This window comes from Podarcis filfolensis (assembly GCF_964270895.1).
Source record: "Podarcis filfolensis genome assembly, chromosome: 12".
In the NCBI taxonomy this organism is placed as follows: domain Eukaryota; kingdom Metazoa; phylum Chordata; class Lepidosauria; order Squamata; family Lacertidae; genus Podarcis; species Podarcis filfolensis.
In genome coordinates this window covers 24821279-24843480 of record NC_139614.1, presented here as the reverse complement: position 1 = coordinate 24843480, position 22202 = coordinate 24821279, and the positions used below count along the sequence as shown (strand labels likewise).

General features: G+C 39.5%; 1 protein-coding gene across 4 annotated transcripts in view; it reads left to right on the top strand.

The window, feature by feature from the left end:
• DNAH11 (dynein axonemal heavy chain 11) overlaps positions 1-22202 on the top strand; it is a 143273-nt gene that overhangs the window by 77997 nt on the left and 43074 nt on the right. For all 4 annotated transcript variants that reach the window (XM_083578396.1, XM_083578397.1, XM_083578395.1 and 1 more), the window contains 8 exons: positions 922-1083; positions 7996-8229; positions 9495-9641; positions 12226-12339; positions 14113-14256; positions 14659-14841; positions 16247-16348; positions 21675-21809. In XM_083578396.1, the coding sequence (XP_083434522.1) occupies positions 922-1083; positions 7996-8229; positions 9495-9641; positions 12226-12339; positions 14113-14256; positions 14659-14841; positions 16247-16348; positions 21675-21809 (1221 nt within the window). The remainder of the gene's footprint in view (positions 1-921; positions 1084-7995; positions 8230-9494; positions 9642-12225; positions 12340-14112; positions 14257-14658; positions 14842-16246; positions 16349-21674; positions 21810-22202) is intronic.

The following is a 22202-nucleotide window of genomic DNA, read 5'->3' as shown; positions in this document are numbered from 1 at the left end:
TTCTAAACTCCTTCCTTCCATTGTCTTTGATCCTCTAATTTCACTCATGACTTCATTATTTTTAACAGCTTTTTAGAAACTGCTTTCAGAATGTGCATTGCCTTGCTACTGCTTTGCAGGTGTCCCACTGTGCAAAATTAGTACTTCCAGAGTCAGCTATAGGAAGTATCTATTCAGACTTTAAAGTAGAGACTGTGTGTTGCAGAAGATATTAGTTAAAACATCTGGAAGACAACATGTACTGATGGAAGGGGAGAACGTCTGTTGTGACTTAGGACTTCAGTTACTGGGTGCTAAATTCTATTTAAATCTGTTGGACTTTCTTCAAAGTGTCTAGGATGTGAGGCACAGCAAAGCATAATTTTACCGGATTATTTGGAAATATATGGGCATTTATCTAGTTCTTATTATAAAAATTTATTAGAAAAAAGCGGTTCCTATTAGGAAAATCTCGAGGATGGCAATGATATATTGCATCAAAACCAAAAACTCACCCAAAGAGGAATATATTTGTTTATTTAAATATCTTGGATCACACTGACCCTGCACAGGATCAGAAGCCCAAGAAGTGGTGTTATGTCAAATTGATTGCTCTGTTGACTGAATATGATTGTTAGGATTTTGCTTTGTTGATTAATACATATGAAGTTCATTAACTGATACTGGACCTAGGTGGGGAGGTAACCCACAAGTGGGAAGATTTTTGGTGAAGCATCAAGCACAGTGCAAGTGAATAAAACATTGTTTTTTGGGTGTAAAGTCCTAATTTGCCTAAATTCATTAGCTGCTAGGTAGATTGCATTTTCATTTGTGAGCCTGATTGCAGTGGCTCGCTGCTACCGCAGTTGACTGAGTTCCTCTCTCTTTGATCGCCATGTAATATACTTCATTCTTTCTTTCTTTCCCTCCTCATCTGCACAGATCATTCTGTGTTTCTCTCCTGTTGGTTCCACGCTGAGAGTTAGAGCTCGGAAGTTCCCAGCCATAGTTAACTGCACAGCTATTGACTGGTTTCATGAGTGGCCGCAGGAGGCCCTGCAGTCCGTCAGCAGGAGGTTCATTGAGGAGGCGCCTGGGATTAAGGTACAGAGTTTCAAACTTGCCAGTCATATGCAAAAGCAGCAGCACAGCTCTCTGGAAGATCAATCATGGACAAGCTGGGGGGGGGGGGGTCGAATCCTTTTTGTTTCTTCTCATATTTGTCTTCATTTAAGGTTGCAGAGTTCATGGCAGTTACCTAATACTGTACAACCAATTTCTTCAGTGCAATTTTGACAGTTTGAAATAGGAAGATTTTTTTTTTTCAGGCAAAATGTACAATGATCCCAACATCTGTACATGAACTATTAGAGATCTCCCTGAAATGGAACTCTACCAATTCAGGGGCTTTGCTTAAGTTTTTTTGGGGGGGGGTGTTTGGGGGGGTTTGGGGTTTTTTTGGTGCAATTAAACAAATGCACTTGAATACCTGAAAATAGAAGGAATTGAACATTGCAACCCTGCAGTGATTTAATTCTGACCTTTTTTTCACTTTCTAAGGCTCTCCAAAGGTAGAAAGCTGTGCATAAAAATATGAGAACTCAGGTCTCTCTTTAAAAGGGCATCTAAGTTGACAACATTTTGTCTTCTCTTTTCTTGCAGATTTTTGCAAGATGTAAGTACGGAATAAATAACACTGGGGTTATTCTTAAATAACTACAATCTAAAAAAAAATCAAAGTCAGAACTGAATACTGTATGTTATAATGAAAGCTTATCAATTATTCAGCTTCATTTTCCTCTTTAATTCCCCCCCACACCAGCTTTCTCTTGAGGGTGATAAAGAGCCAGATGGAGAAATGCTCATAAAACATTGTCCTCCAGCTCTACAAGGTGTTTTGTTATGTTCATCGTTTGACTTCCCCCTGGATCAACTTTGACCAGGAATGGAAAGTTCAGGAAAGGTTAAGATTTGCATCAAGGTGATTAACCATTGAGGAAAGCCAAATATTAATGACCTGACATCAATACTAGTGCTGATGACAGAGATGGATGTAAAAGAAGCTTCGGTTCCTGCTATAGAAGGCATTTCTACTGTATAGTTCAAAAAGTTGAAAAAGCAGCACTCTAGAAATGAGTCAGAATTTTCTTCCATAAATCTTTTTAAGGAAGGAAAGCAAAAGAAAACTAGACCTTTGTTTTGGCTATTATTCCAGTGTTTTAGTTTGATATAGCAGTGAGTGTTCAGTAGCATTGGTATCTGTTTGCTGTGATGCTAACAAGTTATGTAAGGAATTTGTAACGATGGGAAGTATAGAATTTCAAGAGGGCTGCATGCATCAGTAGTGCATTGCTTTCCTCTCCTAGAAAAGAGAATTTTGTGGCAGGAAGACACTGTTGCAATGTTACAAAGGCAGCCATTAAAGGTCTGGTCTTAACAGCAATTATAAATCCATGCTATGCTTCTGGAAATGCGTAAACTGATCGGTGCTGGGTAAATGTATTTACTTAACATCAGCAAGAAACCCATTTCAGTGGTCAGGGTAATACCCCTTCTTGTGAGAAATTATACTTTTTTTAAAAAAAACAACAACTTCCATTTCATCTAAATGTAATAATACCAAATGATTGGAAAACAGTCAAAAAGAGGGCTGGGGTATGAAATTTAGTTTTAATTCCTTTACCTCTTCTCCTGCCAGTATTGAGCTATGAAACAGCTTTTCTGATATTACGAAGAGTGACCAATGACATCTACTGGCCATGGAGAGACTTGTCTTGATTTTCTGTTCAGGGCAGTGTAGAGTTTTAGTGCAGTTTTTCAGAAATGTAGAGCTGTCATTTCTTGTGATGCATTCAGTTTCTGAGTACATTTAGTTTCTGGGCTTCCCAAAGCTTTACTTTTATTCTATGTGGGGTTTTTCCCCCCAGAATGTGAAACTCTGGATACTTATCAACATATATATGCTTACATATTCCTTTAAAAAAGAAAATATGCCAGACTTACCTCTCCCTCTTAGCAAAGCTTCAAAATAAAACGAATTTTAGGAAATAAACTGAATATGTTAAGAGCTACCTACAATGAATACTGGTCAATGTCGTCGCTGAAGATTGCCTTGATAAACCTAGCAGAAGTTAGTTACTGCAATTATTAATGCTAGAAATCAAAGGTAAATACTGTACATAGTAAGCCCTACACATGTAATGGTGTACACTAGCAAACTTATAATATTGGATGAGGGCTAGTGCAACCGTAGCAGTTAAGAGGAAAGTCATGACACTTCCTACAGATGTTACTCTGCACATGCCATTTTACATCCAATGAAGTTAATGATCCAGCGACATACTTACTGGTGGTGCAGCCTAGTGGGTTCCTAACTCAAGAGAGATGTTCAGGTACCCTTACTGAACAAAACACTATTGCGTCGATGTATTGGATTAATATGTTGCTATTGCCTTTCTGAGTGTAAGAATGAGAATAAAATTATGACCCACTCCTCATTGATTAAAGGGGGAAATACATACTTAAAAAACAGTGGATATTATACCAATACTTTAGCCAACGTGGAGTGTCCCTGCAGTTTAGATTTTAATTAGGAATTGCTCTTAAATTATTAAGCTTTATGATACAATTGGCTATGGACATCTAGATGGAAATTAAAATTAATCTATGTTCCATCATTTTTATTAACCTTCCCATCAGAGTTTAAATCCCTCACCAAGCCCCCCCCCCCAAATCACACTCTTCATTTATTTTGCAGACCCGTCTCCATACCTTATGGCAAATCCTGCCCCCTCCGCAAGCACAAATTGGCAGCCAGCATCGTTTTATATCTTATTGTCACTACATAATTCTATTTGTTTCAGTGCTTGTGCTGACAGAACAAATTACCTGTTTTGTGGTTCAGGGCAAGGGATGTGCTAGTGGCTTGAGTAGCTAGGTGGAACTAGACTGATGTTTCAAGTACAATCACTTTTGTGAGAAACTGCTTGCATGGCATGAACTGAATGAGAGAGGTCCTGGAAGAATATGGCAGCAGCAACAACAAAAATGTTAATTGGGGCCTACAAAGATAATTCCTGTACAAGGAATTGAGATGTACAGCAAAACCCCAAGATACGGTTTTGCTGAAGGGAAGCCATGTTTTTCCAATTCTTAAATTGTTCTTGTCTTAAGTATTTTAGGGTAGACAGAGAGAGAGAGGCTGTCTCCTCAGAGCTTGCACAAAACTGATTTTGCAGTTCTAGGGGTTTTGTGAAATGTAGCAGCTCTTCAGTTAACCTGCAGGCAGTGTTGCATCCTATTTTAATAATGTACCTATTATATATATTAAGTATAGTAAATAAAATAATAATAATGAGGCACACTTCTTTGGGCATCTCACAAATAAAATGGTAACATACAACTTAAAATTTAGTAGCATAAAATACAGCAAAGAGAAGAATAAAAGCAGGCAACTAGAAATATATGGCACATAAACAGTGGTTCAGAACACTAAAAACACAGATTTTTAAAAGGCCTGGAAGAAGAAGAAAAGTCTTCACCTGCTTCCGAAAATATAATAAAGAAGGTGCCTTTGGGAAGGGGGTATTCCACAGCTGAGGGGAGAAGAGTAAGCAATGGATTCATGCTTGGCTCAGCACAGCACCACTAACCCAAGTGCACATGGAGTCTGGATTTTGCCCATTTGTTTTTAGCCTCCAATCAACAACAGCGTTCAAAGGCTAAAAGAAGGAACAGGAGCATTATGCTCAACATAGTGAGAGGCGTAACAGGTAGTGGGAGAAATAATGGGGAGGTGTAAATCTGTACTCAGTGCCTTGATTTGAGGAAGTAAATTTCCTTTTAAAAGAGGGATGAGATGAAAGAGTGGTATAATCAAAATCAAAAGATACTATGCATGAGGGTTATTAGCACCTTTAAAAAATGGTACGTAAACTCGTTGGGGAAAAAATAAAATTCCTGCTCCCTTTCTCTAGTGTATTCAGTCAGCTGAAGATTGATGGATGTAGAGTGGCTTTCTCTCTTATTTTACAATTTACTCCACACTGATTTTAGATATCTAGGGGAAACCTTTTATTTCCATTTGTTTAAAGGACAGTTGACCACATATAATGGTCATTAGTGTGCATGAGCTGCATTATCCAGTAAACTTGCGACAACAAATTCAAGATCTATAATTAAATTCATTAGTAGAACCTAGAGTCAACTTCTAATTGACCCAAACCCATGATTTACAAAGCTATAGTAATTGCATTGAATGAGACACTGTTAAGAAAAAATAAAAAATCAAGGCAGGCTGGAAGTTTGGGAGGATGAAATAATCAATCAAAATGAGACATCGCAGCCAAGTTTGCATTTCGAATGGAATTCTTGGACAGTGTTGCTGCCTACATGAAAAATGTACACATAGAGCTCCCATGTGAGTCGGCATGCAAATTTACATCAGAACTGGGAGGAACTCCACATGTAGATTGGTGATGCCTGCCTGCGTGGAACTCCTCCCTGTGATAAAAGTCCAAAGGAAAACCATTTGGCCTCAGTTCATAACAATGAGCTGCATTCATACTACTACTGCCTCTGGTGATCTTCTCTGCCGGTGATTGCTGCTGTTTTTGACAACGTATTTTCTATTTCAAACACAATTCAACATATAATATCTCACAAAGTGTAATTCCATAGACCAACACATCATGCAAAGAGAGCATATCAAGAGAAATTAAAGTCCCATGGATGGTCAGGAGATAAAGTCGATTCGGTTCCTAAATTGGCATATTGGCAATAACCACAATATGGTATGCTTATGATGTTCCACGTATCGCTGCTTTGAGGATTCTAACGTTCCTTGTATGTAGATATCAGATTAGATGGAAAACTTGAAGATATGGCACATGTAGATATTGGATCAGATTGGATACTTGAAGGTATGGCATGACAAGGATTCCAGGATAATACCTTGTTTCGCCCAACCGGGCTTCGTCAGCCGTGCATACTCTAAATTAAGCAAACATGATGTAACATAATCCATATACAAACTAAGTAACATACAAATTAAACAACAAGTTTACATACCATATTCTTGTATGACGGAAACATGGAACAAAATAAATTCAGTTAATCCAATCACTGGCCAGGGAAGAAGAAGGACATCAGGAATCAGTACCTCAAAACTAACCTAAGCAGCTAATTATCAGACGGCAGCAACCACCTGTGTAGCAATGCATCCTGGTTCTAAAGGATACTGCAGACATGGCAACAGGTGCTGGCTACAGGGCTTTCCTGCTCCATACTTCATCCTTTTATGTGTATGGTAAAATGTTTTAAAGGGATATCAATGCATGGAAATTTATTTCTAATTGCTTGCTAGATCAGGGCTTGTCTGTGTGTATGTGAGCATGTACATGTGTATATGTTTGAAAAACAGACCTTAAAGGATTTCCTAGTTGTCCCTGGGAACATTTTAAAACATTTTATTTAGAGGAAATTTGTGTTGGTTATTGGTTTACTGCTGTTTAATCCTTCAGAGTTAAATAAAAAGGGGCAATTTGCATAATTCTTTTTTTTTAAAGGGTCAAATTAGCATTAATCATATTGTTTGCCTTGCTGCCTGATGGAGCTGATACAGCGGGGGGGGGGGCGGAGAGGCAGGAATAAGGTGTAGTATTGAACAAAACACCACCAAAACCTTGGAGATAAATGAACGGCAGAATAAATAATTTATGCTAATGAAATTACTGCAATTAGTAGTTCCACAATGACCCTTTTAGAAGCCACAGCTGTTAATGTCAGGAAGTGCTGTCACTGCTGACCTTATCATAAGAGAAAGTGACAAATTGAAAATGCAGGGAAGACCAATCATCAAAGAGGTCTGCTCAGAACGATTAGGGTTTTCTGAAAAACAGTGTGAATTACAACCAGCTGCTCTCTGGCCCAGCATGCCTCCCATGCTGTGCCATTTTGTTAAGCTTGACAACAATAGTTATTTTGCCCCACTGGGACAAGTTGTCTCAAGCCACTTCCAGCTCTACCGGAACCACCAGCTACTACCCAGGCTGGTTTTAAAATGAAACTGTTGTTACCAAAGGCTTTTCAGAACTGCTGCCTAAAGGTCTCTCATAAGGATCATGGCTGGGAAGTAGCCAGTCGTTCTGTAAGAAAGTCCCTGTGGCAGAGAGAGAGTGAGAGGGCGCTTGCAGAAGGGCGAAAATGATGGGCTGAGTAATTTAGCATCTTAAGCTCTGAGGCGGATTCTGGTCTCATCAAAAAGTTATTTGAACATAGACAAAACATTTCTTTGGGGAAATGGGAGTTTGGTCACTTTGCACCCAACTTGTATAATGATTCTGTGTATTTAAATTGCACTCTCATTACTGTAGTTTAAAAGCAGCTCTTTTTAAACGAAGCTGCTTTTAAAAATAAGTTTTGTTTCGGAGATAAATTACAAGTTGTCTAAATGAACCTGTTTGTAATATTAATTATGCTGGCTCGAAACGTTTAGCTGTATCAACAACCGCTCATGAGTAATTTTCCTAAAGCTCTCCTAAGTATTATTGACAATTCTTTGGTAAATTATGTGTGACTTTTCTAAGAGTTGCAGTAGCTCATTTAATTCATATTAATTGATTTTTAAGTTTCCCCTGATTAATTGAACTGGGTACATCTTGTATTGAATGCAATAAATAATCATTAAAATGAGGGAGATGTGATTCCACAAATTAGAAAGTTAAGTATGGTAGAAGTCACTGAGGACGAAATGGAAATGGCTTACATTGATAGTGCAGCATTTTAAGTGGTGTGTATCTCACATGTCGAGACATACTGTACAGAAATACACAATATACATATAATGAAAAATAATGTTTTATAAATGTCAAGGTTATTTTAAATGTTAAAATTAATATGTTTGTGCATACTTGTCTTAGAATCAGTAGTTTCTGCTACAGTTGGCTATATATTTCGTTAGCTGAATTTTTAACACTTGAAATTTAAATGCCCTTTCATGCCCTTTTATGTTTTCAGCCACAGTTTCATGACTCTATTTGCCGTTTCATGGCCTATGCCCACACCAGTGTAAATGAGATGAGTGCAAAGTTTCGGCTGAATGAGAGGAGATACAACTATACAACTCCCAAAAGCTTCCTGGAACAAATCATGCTTTATAAGAACCTCCTGGAGAAGAAAATCCAGAAAATGTCCCAGCACAAGGAACACCTTGTGAATGGCATTCAGAAGCTGAAAACAACAGCTTCTCAGGTAGTAATAGTAGTAGTAATAAACAGTAGCAGTAATTAATCACAATTCATAGCAGCTGCTAGCTTATATAATTGCAAATTGCTTTATATAGTAAATTGCTCCAGGGTGCCTCATGGACAGTAAATGAAATTAAGAGGAACAACAACAATATTATGTAAGTCCAAGAGCCTGGTGTAGATCTATATAATTATTCATATACAGTGGTGCCCTGGTTCTCAAACTTGATCCGTTCCAGAAGTCCGTTCGACTCCTGAAACCGTTAGAAAACCAAGGCGCAGCTTCGATTGGCTGCAGGAGCTTTCTGCACTCAATCACAAGCCGCAGAAGCCGTGTCGGACATTTGGCTTCCAAAAAACGTTTGCAAACTGGAACACTTACTTCAGGTTTGTGGCGTTCAGGAGCCAATTTATTTGGGAGCCAAGTTGTTTGAGTACCAAAGTACCACTGTACAGCTAAAGTAGCCCCAGGCAGCATGACTGACCACCCTTCACTTCAGAGATCCAGGTTTGTCCCAGAGGCAGCTAATACATCCATGGTTTATCATGAAAGTGGGTCTCATTCCAAGTATCACTCCAGTTGGATATCTGAGCAAGGGCCCATTTAATATTCTACTCCATCATCTTCTCCGCTTCCTGAAGAGGCCAGGCTGATGCTTCTGGGAAACCCATAAACCAGGTCTTGAGGGCAAGAGCTTTCTCCTATAGTTTGTTCCCTAAGAAACTGATATCCAGTGATACATCGCCTCTGAACATGGGGTTTTTATTTAGTTATCATAACTCATGTTCTTTATTAGACCTGTTCTCCATGGAAAATGGTAAATTACTCAGCTTTGTACAGGTAACTTTCCCTTTTTATTAGAGTGTAACACTAGCAATCAATACTTCAATTAATACACAGTCTCAGTCGGGTGATTATGAGTGTATGAAACATACCAATAATATAATAGTAAACCTGGTTTAGATGTTCATTCTGTCTTTTAAAACTGGGAGCTCTGTGTGCTTTCTTTTAACTGCTTGAAGATAGGCAAGTATGCATTTCTTTAACGGATAAAGGGAAGGGAAGAAAAAAGTGTGCCCCACAGTGTTCACTTATTAAGCAATTAAGGCAGATCAAATCATTACTTGGGGTCTTGTTGCAGTTAATAGTCACAAAAACACTCTCATTGATATCCAGCTGTTGAGAACCCACCTTTTCAGAAAGCTGTCTCTACTAAACACAGTTTCCAGAAACACCTGTTCCAAACTAATACCTTTGCTGTTCCTTAGGTGGAGGACTTAAAACACAGACTTGCCTCTCAAGAGGCAGAGCTGCAACTGAGAAATCAAGATGCTGAAGCTTTGATTACCAAGATAGGGCTTCAGACTGAGAAAGTGAGCAAGGAAAAGGCCATCGCTGATGCAGAGGAGCAAAAGGTCAGTGCAATTCCACAATTTAGTGTTGTTGAGCTATATTTAGTACATAATAAACCTTTGTAGGTGAACAATTTTGAACACCTACCTCTCCAGGGAGCATAAAATCTAAAGAATTATTATACTTACACATGTTTCAACATTTCACACCATGATTACCACTTGACCTTTCTTTACATTATGCATTTTTCCAACCTTTTAGCTCTTTTAATGATATGAAAGAACAATAAGCACTGAACTCATTCAAGCATATAATGGATGGGGATCTTGGGAATCAGGCCTGTATGTAATACAGTAAAGGTCAGAGAGTCATCTCTGAGCACTTCAGGTTTTTAAAGGCTTTTTTTTTCAGTTCAATTGAACAGCTCAATTGTTCTTGAAGTCCATTTCACTGACCTGCAGTTTCACTTCCAAATTTTGCATTCTGTGATGTACTTTCTAGGGTTCAGCATTAGCTGTCCAGATTCCGTGTCCTTCTGCATACTGAACTCATGTTTCACATTAATCTTACTTATATTTGGCTTCATTAGCCAATATACTTTTTTTAGTTCTGTTACATAAGACTAGATACATACAGAAAGTATGATTAAAAAAAGAAAGTGTCACATCTTGCTATTTCCCAACCTAATGACTTCTAAACCAGAACAACTTAGGAAATATGAGCCAAAAGGCATTGCCACTCATTCCCTGTATTTCCTTTGAACTCTCCTGCTACAGGCCCTGTACCGCATCCCACACCCTGCTGATGTATCCCCCAGCCATCAGGAATAGCTTGGCATCGGCTGGGAGCTGCTGTGAAGCCTTACTGCATGAGTAGGATCTCATGATACTAGCACATGGGGTCATCCAATGAAGCTGAGTGTTGAAAGATTCAAGTTAGAGTCTAACCCAGTGGTGGCCAAACTTGGCCCTCCAGCTGTTTTGGGACTACAATTCCCATCATCCCTGACTGCTGGTCCTGTTCGCTAGGGATGATGGGAGTTGTAGTCTCCAAGCAGCTGGAGGGCCAAGTTTGGCCATCACTGGGTTTAGACTAAAGGAAATGCTTCTTCACATGGTACATAGTTAAATTCCCACAAGATGTAGAGATGAACACCATCAGTGACCACAGTATGCCTCTGAACACCATTTTAGGTCTTTGGACTGACCCTGTTCTTATGATGTTCAGAGCCCCACCCATACATACTCTCCCAAGCACACCTGCAGCTCCTGCACCCACAAATCCAGCATTTAAAGCCCTCCACACCCCACCTCTATCAACTGCAAAATGTAAAAGGCAGAGTTTCCACCCATTCCAGGGATGAGGTGTGGGGAAAATGCTGCCTGTTCCTCTCAAAAGAGCAGGCAGGGGGCTTTATCTTTTATCACAGTGCTGTGGAATTTAGCACTAAGATCAAATATCCCCTCTGGCTACTCTTTTGACAGCATATCTGCTATCTAGGGATCACTGTACAGACCAAGCAGGTGGTCCACAATTTGTGACTTGGCAGGTCAGATTTGACCCACCAGTTGTAGATTAGCTACTCCTGCTTTAAAGGTCAACAGCCTTGAATTGACCTCGGAATACAAACTTGCAGTCGGTTCAGGTAGTGTAAAACTGACAGGATAGAACCAAAGTGCCTGGAACTCACCAACAACCTGAGCACAGCTTTTTGTACTAGGGTTCCCTCCCTTGCTGAGCCTCTGATTGCTGTTATTCGGTATTGTTCTGATGGTGTTAGGATTGGGGGATGCTGTTGACGTGTTTCAAAACACACTTTTTGAAGCAATAAGCTTCAGCACATAGTGTGATTATCAGGAGATAACTTCCTGTCAACAATTTAAAGAATAAGACTTACTTTTTGTGACCCTCAAAATAATCTCATCATATATTTCCTTAACTGCTTGCCAAAAACACTTTCAAAATGAATGGTCAACCTATCACTGATTATAATAAATTTAAAACCTTGTCGGTAGTGGCACCCGCCCTGTAGAACACCCTCCCATCAGATGTCAAGGAAATAAACAACTATCTGACTTTTAGAAGACATCTGAAGGCAGTCCTGTTTGGGGCAATTTTTAATGTCTTATGTTTTTACAAATTTTTATATGCTGTAAGCCGCCCAGAGTGGCTTGGGAAACCAGCCAGATGGACAGGATATAAATGATAACATCATTATTATTATTATTATTATTATTATTATTATTAATTTATTTATTTATTTAAAACTGCCTCAAAAGGGTTAAATTGGTCTACAAAAATTAAACAATATAATTTATTCAAATTAAGAGGGCATTGGGCAACAGATAAATCTTTCAACTACAGAGATCCAGAAACATTTTAATGCTACATATTGCAATAATTAACACTGGTCATCCCTTTTTTAAAAACCTGTTGAAATAATAGTGGTTCATCATGTACAGAACATGATAAATACATAAGTTTTAATAATGGCTTTAGCAATACTGCAATGTCAGGTACTCACTGCCTTCCCTACCCGTGTTTGCTCAGAATTAAGTCTCAATTGATTTAATTGAAGCCTACTTTGAAGTAATTAATTCCATGATTGCTGCCTTAATCAAAACTTAAGAGTGTGTGTTCAAATAGGTTGTTGCCATCCAAGCAGAAGTATCTCGGAAACAGAAAGAGTGTGAGGATGACCTGGTGAAAGCAGAACCTGCCCTGGTGGCTGCTACTGCAGCTTTAAATACGCTTAATAAGGTAAATAGCAAACTATGGTATGGTTGTCTGTCATGTGACATGTTGACTGCAAATTCCCACCCCCCCACCACCCCAAATACACTTTTCCAAGAATGTAGTTTGGGATGATTACTAGCGTAGTTTTCATGCTTTCATGGAGCAGACTTGAGTCTCTTTCTCTTTGTCGGTCTTTCCAGATTATTCCATTTTTCATGTAATGAATGCCAAGCTATATTAAATTATTTCATGGCATCCAAACAGCATTCCTTCAGTTTGGATATGTTGCATTTTACCAGCGCTCCAAGCACATTAATTTGCCCTGGGTAATCTTTTCAACACTTCTGCGTTTTGGAATGTGCCTTTTGGGACAATGACGTGTATCAATTTGATAGTTTTGATGAAAGTTGAAAGACTTCATGAACCCATTCTAGCGATCAGTTTTTGCATCTGATTCCATTTGGAATTGCATCTACTTGCGTGAAACAAACAACCTTCTAGCTCCACTAAAATAAATAAAAAAAAAATGTGATACGCTTATCGTAGTTAAACACAGAACAGTATAATTAATAACACAGAAATATCCAAACCAATTAATATTTCCCCCATTAGAACTTAGACAGTATCTCTTACGCAACCGTGGAAACAGTGACATCCCAGTTGTGACTATATATTGGGTGCAGAGTGTTGTACTGTATCATCTTTTGCTCTGATACAATAACACCCGTTATATTCTTACAGTTTTCATTTGTTCTCTACTTATAGACGTCTTCAGCTCTAGTAGAGGAAGGGGATCACAGATAGCCAAGTTACGGAACAATCATAAGTGGGATTGGGACAGGAGTTAACTGGTGGGCAATCTGCCATCTCCAAAACTCTGCCAGCTAGGGTGCAAGGTGAAGGTGGAGCTTGTGTCTTTTATCCCCTCTGTAGCTTTCCTCAGTAGTTATGAAGGAATGGGTTTCTGTGTAGTCAGTTTAAAACTGACTCAAAAACCCCCCTTTTCTTCTTAGCATTTCTAAAATGCATAAACTTGAGCCGTTGAGCAAATGCATAACAAGAACACAGCTCTCTCCTTTATCAGTCACGGCAAGGATGACCTTGGCTGTCCCAGTGGAATAGGGATGACACTCTAGGTCTTAACTTACGTCCTGACGCACAGACCTAGTCCGGGAACAGCGCCAGAGTGTGTTCTTGGAGTTGGTGACCTCTTGCTCCAAGATAAGAGTAGGAACAGAAATATCCTTTTATGGTCAGAAGTACAGGAAGGAATACCCTTTTATGGTTAAGGATACCGGAGCAGGAACATATGTGATGTCAACCTGCGTGTATAGGCTGACGTGGTTGGATTCCTGGGGAAGGAGGGAGAGGGTGCCTGGAGGATATATATACTGCATGAAATTTCTCATTTCTTTGGACTTGCTGTGGACTGACCATGCAAGTGCCTTTCTGCTGTTCCAGAGAGCAGAACTAAAGAACTCTTTCTCTGAACCAACCCTCGGTGTCATTTGACTTCCTTCCTCCTGTCCGGGACCAACGCAGACCCAATTGGTGAACTCCAATAAGGCTACAGTTACATTGATTGTCAGCCGATCCAAGGGCACCCCTGGCTGACCCCTGAAATGCCTCAGGTTGAGCCTTGTCACCCACACACCTATGTCCATGCAGCTTTCCACAAGCATACTTAGGCAGACCAATCCTAACCCTTGCCAATCTCTTCAAGTTGTCGCAATGCTTTTTGTTCTCCCAGCACGTGTTTGACTTTCTTTCAACACCATCTTTGTTGCTGTTCTTCAGGTGAACCTTTCTGAACTGAAAGCCTTCCCTAACCCACCAATTGCAGTGACCAACGTTACAGCTGCTGTAATGGTCCTACTGGCGAATAAAGGGAAAGTACCAAAAGACCGAACCTGGAATGCAGCTAGACTCTTCATGGGAAAGGTTCTTGCAACATTATCACCATCTGTAAATTGCATTGCAACCTGATGATATGACTCTGAATTTAAATAATAATGTTCATGTATGTATTGAGACACGGGAGTAAACGTCCTCAGGGTTGTGGGTTTGAGCCCCACGTGGGGCAAAATATTCCTGCGTAATGAGTTCACTAGATGATCCTTGTGTTCCCTTCCAACTACAGTTCTATGCTTCTAGGATTCTACTTATCATTTGCAAGTGCATATGCATAAAATGACTTACTTTTTAGATCAGTACTTATTTGCTATTTTAAAAACTGGGGTCACTACGCTTGTTTGGGTTTTAACCTTTTGTATTTTGAAATCAACTTGCAGGCTTGAAGTGTTATTCAACAATAATAAGTTAAGTGCATTAACTGCCTTCCAGGTTGATGAATTCTTGCAAGCTTTAATTAACTATGACAAGGAGCACATCCCAGGGAATTGCCTAAAAGTGGTCAAAGAACATTACTTGAAAGACACGGAATTCAACCCAAACCTGGTTCGCACTAAGTCATTTGCAGCAGCTGGTCTCTGTGCTTGGGTTATCAACATAGTGAAATTCTATGAGGTACTGAATGTGTTTGTTGCAATTGGAGAAATAAATTGGGGGAATAGCTTAGGTGTCTGGTGGCCGCTCATTGGAGAAGCAATATTTTCAGCAGAGAATAGCAAGATGAAGGTTGCACAGGGTACAAACTTTGTGCAACTTATTTTTATTAGAACATATAAAATGGATGTCCCTCTTAAGTTACGATCTAGCTGCTAAGATATGTGAGCAAGTTCAGTTCAAGCTTTCTCTTCACCATGAACTTACCAGGCGGTCTTACGCAAGTCCCCATCTCTCAGCCTCAAAAGCGCTGGAAAATGCCTTATCGAGGTGTTACCATCATTAGTGAAATAATGTATGTGAAACACTTTGAACACTCTAAATGCACAATGGAAATGCTGAATAGTATTTTGCACTCTATTAGAATGTTAAGAACAGCATGGCAAAGCCAAGTTTTCAGACTATGGCACAACATAGAGAATCCAACCTTGTGATATGTGTGTGGGTACAGTGAAAGCAATGAGACTTAAATCAGGCATGATTAGCATGTCCTTAACTTGGTTTTAGTGAGGCTAAAGAATGGCTGATACAGTCTGGATACAACCCAGTATTTAAAAAAAAAAAAAACATCATGCCACCATCCTTTCATGTACACCATCAAGTACTGCTTTTTAAACCTCACAAGGATAGGGTGTTGGGTTCATAAAGCACCTTGCAATGTAACGAGAGAAAACCAATGGTGAGTGGATGGGATGGGTAGGGTAGAAGGAGATCAACAGTAGGTGGAGCTAGAGCTAATGATGTGAAGAATTGCAGCCAATGACAGGCAAAACCAACTCATTCTGCCCCCTCCTCCCTGATTAGTTTTACAAGGGCAAAACAGAGATTGAGGAGGAGGAAATGAACAGGCAGTGCCATTCTCCTGGGCGGGGTGTAAATAAGAAGTCAGGCAAGTGGGGGGGGCAGGTTGAAGGTGGGCCAATGCTCTGTTTGTCCTGATAAACCAGCCTCCCCTGGAGACATCAGACTTTTCAGCAAAGGAAGGAAAAGACTTCCATTCATATTGGAAGCTAAGATTGTGATGCACCAAATAACAAATGCAGAGCAATCTGATAGCAAATGGTTACTGAAATACAAGTGTTAGATTATCTATCATATTCCAGGACGTTACTTTTAATTGAATGTATATCTAATGCATCCAATTTATCTATTGTGTGATGTTTCTTCCTGTGACTTGCAAGTACGTCTTGAAAACTTGAAAAGAAGGGAGGGTGCGATCAATTCCGGCTGAAATATTGCCTAATAAACTGTGGAAACAACTGAAGGTGGATCACCTTGCGATAAAAACATGACTATTTCATCACTTCTTGTTAAAACTTTTTTGTGTTATCATAGTTTTAAGAATTTCTAATATTGGAATTCCCAGGTATACTGTGATGTGGAGCCAAAACGCCAAGCATTGGCCCAAGCAAATGCTGAACTTGCAGCAGCTACTGAAAAGCTGGAGGCCATCAGGAAAAAACTTGGGGTAGGCCTTAATCTTGCACTACTTCGTAGCAAATCTAACAAGCTTGCATTCTTTGTGGCAATGCACAGAGGCTGTCTGTAAAGATAAGGTGTCTTATTGCTTTCTAGCCCTGCCAGGTTATGAAGCTATTGTTTTGGTGTCTAATATATGATTTAGTTATATTGGGCGTTATTGCATTTCCCCCCATAAACCAATTGAATATATCTTCTTTTTTTGTTTGGGGTGGGCACTAAATCCTTTAACATGAAATTAGAGAATTTCCCCCAAACCCATTCAGCCACATTATTAACATAATATACATTTATTTAAATAAATACAATTGTTAGTGATCACTTTTTGCAAATGTGCAAGATACAAAACTAGTCTTCTACTAGATTAATTCAAAGCAAATTCTAGCCATGGGGGATATGACCTCCTATTACTTGCAAGATAAATTGTGTGCTATTTTGATTACCCACCCTTTCAAAATATAATTAAAGATCTCAGCTACTTTCAAATTCAACTATGTAGCCTATTCCTCACTCCTTAATTTGAGTTCTCTGCCAGTGCTTATAATGAGATTAGATGCTGTGCCTTGTACATTTGTATGGTGGTAACTTTTCTATCAAGTAGCATCCTTTATCAATACTTGATCCATTTGCTCATTGGCCTTCAGTTCTCAATGCATCCCTCAGCATTATGTCTGTTTGCCACTTATTGGCCTACTATTCTTCCTATCGTTCAGCAAACCTAACGCCTTTGAAAAATAGAGTCACAGGTAGTCGTCCCCATCTTATGGATTTCCAATGGAATCCTGTCCCATAAACCAGTGCTTTTCTATTGAGAAAGCATGGTTCTAATTTTTCATACAGAAGTATTCTTTTTACCTAGTAATTTTCTGTAATGATTAATAAATGTTGCAGCTATTACTTGGTAATCAATAACACATCATCAATTTGGATGGCACTGTGCTAACAACCCTTCATTTTTAATGCCTGCTAAAATATATTTCAAAATGACAAATTAAATCCTTGTCAGCTGTATGCAACCGCAAAATTAATGTTGTTGAAACGGATATTATTATTTTTAAATCTTTCCATGAAAATATTTTACATGATTCAAAAGGTTTGTTTCAATCTACACAACTCTTTCTACATCTTTAATATGTAAACTTTGCTTCTATCTATGTGGTGCAGAAACGTTTAAGCTGTGGCCTGTGTACCCTTGCAATGACTGAGGAGAGCCCCTGCATTTAGTACCACATTGCACACTGGTATCCAAAGACTGTCTGTTCACATTTAGAGGCAATAAATGTTGTTATAACATATTTTAGAGTGCAGTTCACCTATGGATGTAAGAGATCTCTGAGCAGAGTGTAGGGTGGGCAACACAACCCCCTCGGAATGCTCTTACATCCACCTTTTATGCAGAAGTAAGCCTCACTGTGTTCATTGGGGCATAATCCCCTTTTAATGGTGTTCCGGATTGTAGCCTCAATTTTCCCAAACATATTTCTCAAACTCAAAAACCAATGAAATGACACTAAACAAAATTAAGTTGTAACCAAAGCTTTCAGTTGCTTTGAAATTCACTCTTCAGTCTGGTCTGTAATAATCTAGAAAGGTTTGTGTGGATTTCCCAAACTGGCTTCATTTTGAAGCTGACTGTAAAACTGCTATATACCAGGCCGCCTCCTCACAAATCTTAAGTTTTGGTTTTTAGTTTTGTTTTACTATATATAACATTAATCACTGGATTAGCAACCAGTGATTCAGAAGTGTGTGCCTAAGTGTGCCAGCATTCTAACCCAGACTCCCATGCTGGAATGCTCCTAAAGTAAAGTTCTCAACAATTTTAGAGCTACTGTGCCTTTAATTAATTAATTCTGTGTTTAAAATGAAAAGTCCCGCCCCCACTCTTCTTCTCAGCATTGTCGGCCAATTGGTGCCAAAGAAGGACAGAACTTTTTTTATGTACGCTATAACAGCAGCAAGAATACTCATTGCAAAGTATTGAAAGACACAAGATCTACCCACTTTGGAAGAGTGGCAGACGAAGGTGATGGACTATATGGGGTTGGCAGAAATGACTGGCAGAATCCGAGACCAGGGAGAAGAGTCAGTGGAAGAAGATTGGAAGAAATTCAAAGACTATCTACAGAAATATTGTAAAATTAATGAATGTTAGAATGATGTTGGATAGAAATTAAGTGGTTTCCAGCTGTAATGCTTTAAGAGAATATGAAAAAAGGGTTATAAATAGGTAAAAATCTAATGGTAAGGATTTGCTGAACCAACAGTTTGAAGTGGAATACAATAAAGGGAGGTATGAGGAGATCCGGGAAACAAGCTAAAGGAAAATAAGCAATGGAAAATCTGTGTGTTTTTAACTATTTTTATTTTGTATTTTTGTTATTTTTTTCATTTTTATTGTAATACTTTAAAAAATCTTAATAAATATCTTATAAAAATAAAATAAAATGAAAAGTCCCGCCCCCACTCTGAGGGGGTAAATCTTTTATTAAAGCCTCCCAGGAACAAAACTGACAATTAAATGAGAGTTTTCAAAGGGCAGTTAAGGCGTAATTAATTCCTAATCTCCAGCCATGCTTAGAAGAAAGAATGAAGGTTAAATCTGGTAGGAAAGTTTTCATTAACACTGGAAAGTACCTTTTGTTGAATGGTACCTGTAAGTAAACCTTAGAGGACACTTGACTATGGATAACAACACTGCAAGATATTAGTACACTACTATGTGGAACCTTGGTGAACTGATGGGACTGGACCAGTTTCACAGAAAAGTGTTTTCTGATGAATTATGTGAGAATCTTCTTTTTCACAGACACCCCAGACTGCTGGAGAATCTCAAGCCCTACCATATAATGTACATTTTTTGTGGTGAAGAATTTTGGACTCTAGTTGTGGATTCGGTTTTAATATTGTTGAAGAAAGCGAGAGCCAGTGTGGTGTAGTGGTTAAGAGCGGTAGATCCGTAATCTGGGGAACTGGGTTTGCGTCTCCGCTCCTCCACATGCAGCTCCTGGGTGATCTTGGGCTAGTCACGCTTCTCTGAAGTCTCTCAGCCCCACTCACCTCACAGAGTGTTTGTTGTGGGGGAGGAAGGGAAAGGAGAATGTTAGCCGCTTTGAGACTCCTTAGGGTAGTGATAAAGTGGGATATCAAATCCAAAATCAAAAAAAAAAAAAGCAATAGGTTCTGGCTCTGCTCCTTCCAGTCCTCCTTTCCTTCTTGGTGGTGTTGGTTCAATTAATACTGAGCAAAATATTTCTCAGGAGATACTTTTCTTCCTATTGGAGCATTCCGTCACCTTGTGGAGAACTGTTGGTGAAATGGCTCCACCAGTTTCACTTCCCAGGCACATAAAATTTTGGCAGTCCATTTGCACTCAGCCCTTTCCCACTGTCAATTGACTGTAGGAAAGGAAAAGCTCAGAAGCGTTAAATGGCCCCAGCATGTAATCATTTACATTTACATCTTCCTGAATTGCATTCTGGCATATCCAGGTACAGGCTGCATGTTTTTTTTTTATAAAAACCCTATCCCAACATCATCCAACCTGGCACTTGAATCATAAAGAACAGTTCCAAGTCTACACAACTTGCAACCCACAGAGCCATGCATTGCCCACCACCTATTAGGACCTGCTTGATACAAGACAATCCCACCTTACTTTGAAGACAGAGGCAGGCACAAAAGAACAAGAAATTTATTAAGCTCTTGGTGAATTGCCCTACACAGCTGATGAGCTGAATTTGGCATGATGATTCACAAGTTTTGCGGGCCCAGAAGGCAGGGAAAAAACAATCAAAGGCAACTAGAAAAATATGGGGAGGAGTTAGCCTGTAACCCCCATCTAATGAACAGCAAACAAACTTTGCTGATTATTCCCTTCCATGAGAAATATAAGATCCATCTTAATAGAAACAGACTCACTCCCCACCCTCTCGAAAAAGAGCCTGTTGGTCTTTTATTCAGTTCGTGGCACTAGAAGTATGCGGGGGGGGGGGGGCAGGTGTCCACATTAGCCTTCTTGCTACTTGCTACATTCAAGACTTGTTCATAGTCCATTAAACATCATAGGATCACAGTTAATGTTCCACATTGCTCAAGTCTCCATTTAAAAGCTCTCGGAAGAGTTGGTGGCATTTTGCCATGCAGAATGGGTCAACCTTCAAATCGTTACCATAAATGCCTCCATAAACAAAATTGGATCAGCTACCTCATTACCCACATGAATTCTAGTCACACTTGTGTATTTGGTTAACCAGGCATTGCGGCTATTTCACTTCTCTACAATTTTATCATTCCCAATTTTAGAACTCTTGGGTTTCCCCCACCCCTGTGGTTCCTGAATTAGCTTTGGGTGGTCTCCCTGTCCATGGCTATAAAATACATTACAATGGCTCTGAGATACGTTGCAAAATGCAACATATTCTTGAGGTTATAGTGGCACGCAGAATACCAAGATAAAATACTGGCATTGAAGACTTTACATCAGCCTTCGGCTGTCTGGTGCCCTCCAGCTGTTCTGGACTGAACTTTCTATTAGGCCTTAATAGACATGTTGGCAAAAGCCACTTAACATCATTGACAGTTTCAGATGGATTTTATCTGATAAGCAGCTCAGGAGTTCTGTCCATTTCAGCTGATCTGCACGAGCAAGATGTCTTTTGAAAGTCCTCATATATTTGCATAAATTGCTCAAAGAGTTTGGAATGTGGATCCAGCTGTTTCTCTATTGCCAAAGTGACTATGTCGACTGAAGCTTTCTTAACATCAAAGGTTGTGGCATCAGCAGCTGAGACGATGGCAGCTAGGGGACATGATATGGGCAACTGAGATTCTTGCATGAATTATAAATGCGACATGAGATGTCCAAGGGAAATGAGTGAGAGAAGATGAAGGAAATAGTAGTGAGGCAAACAGCATAAAACATTTGACCCTTGTGGCCTGCCATTTTGGTGAGGCTTCAGATGGTTACTGTATGAAAGTATTACCATTACAGTGGTACCTCGGGTTACATACACTTCAGGTTACATACACTTCAGGTTACAGACTCCGCTAACCCAGAAATATTACCTCAGGTTAAGAAATTTGCTTCAGGATGAGAACAGAAATCATGCAGTGGTGGCGCAGCGGCAGCAGGAGGCCCCATTAGCTAAAATGGTGCTTCAGGTTAAGAACAGTTTCACATTAAGAACAGACCTCCAGAATGAATTAAGTTCTTAACCCGAGGTACCACTGTATTTTTATTATTCACCAGCAGGAGTATGTGAAGAATGAATGATGAATGAATGAATGAAAACTAACTCTCTCTCTCTCTTTAGGAACTGGATCTCAATCTGTGCAAACTCACAGCATCCTTTGAAAAAGCAACAGCAGAAAAAGTCAGATGTCAAGAAGACGTCAGCCGAACCAATAAGACTATAGAGCTGGCTAACAGGCTTGTTAAAGGACTTGAGGCAAGTAGGATATTCATTAATATCATTCTCAGGCGTTCTGATCAAAGCAGGCGAACCTGTATTCAAGAGAAGGGTCTTGGTGAAATGTAATATTTCTGGAGTGTCAGGTTTTAGATGCCTCTGAGTTGCTGAAATGAGAGCCGCTTTAAACTAACAGGAAGAGGAAGAACACTAACCAATATGGCAACATGGATATTGTGCAGGCTGCCCCAGCAGGGAGCACCTTGCTTGCTCTCCTTCCCTACCTGCTGGAGTGATGTAGGTTAACGTGTGCACACGAAAGGATTAATTTGAGGCAGAGTTTATTGGAGCTTAGCTCCAGAGCCAGTTTTCAGTACCAGGACTGAACTCTGTGAAATAATAACACATTTCCATTGAGCATAAGAAGAATCT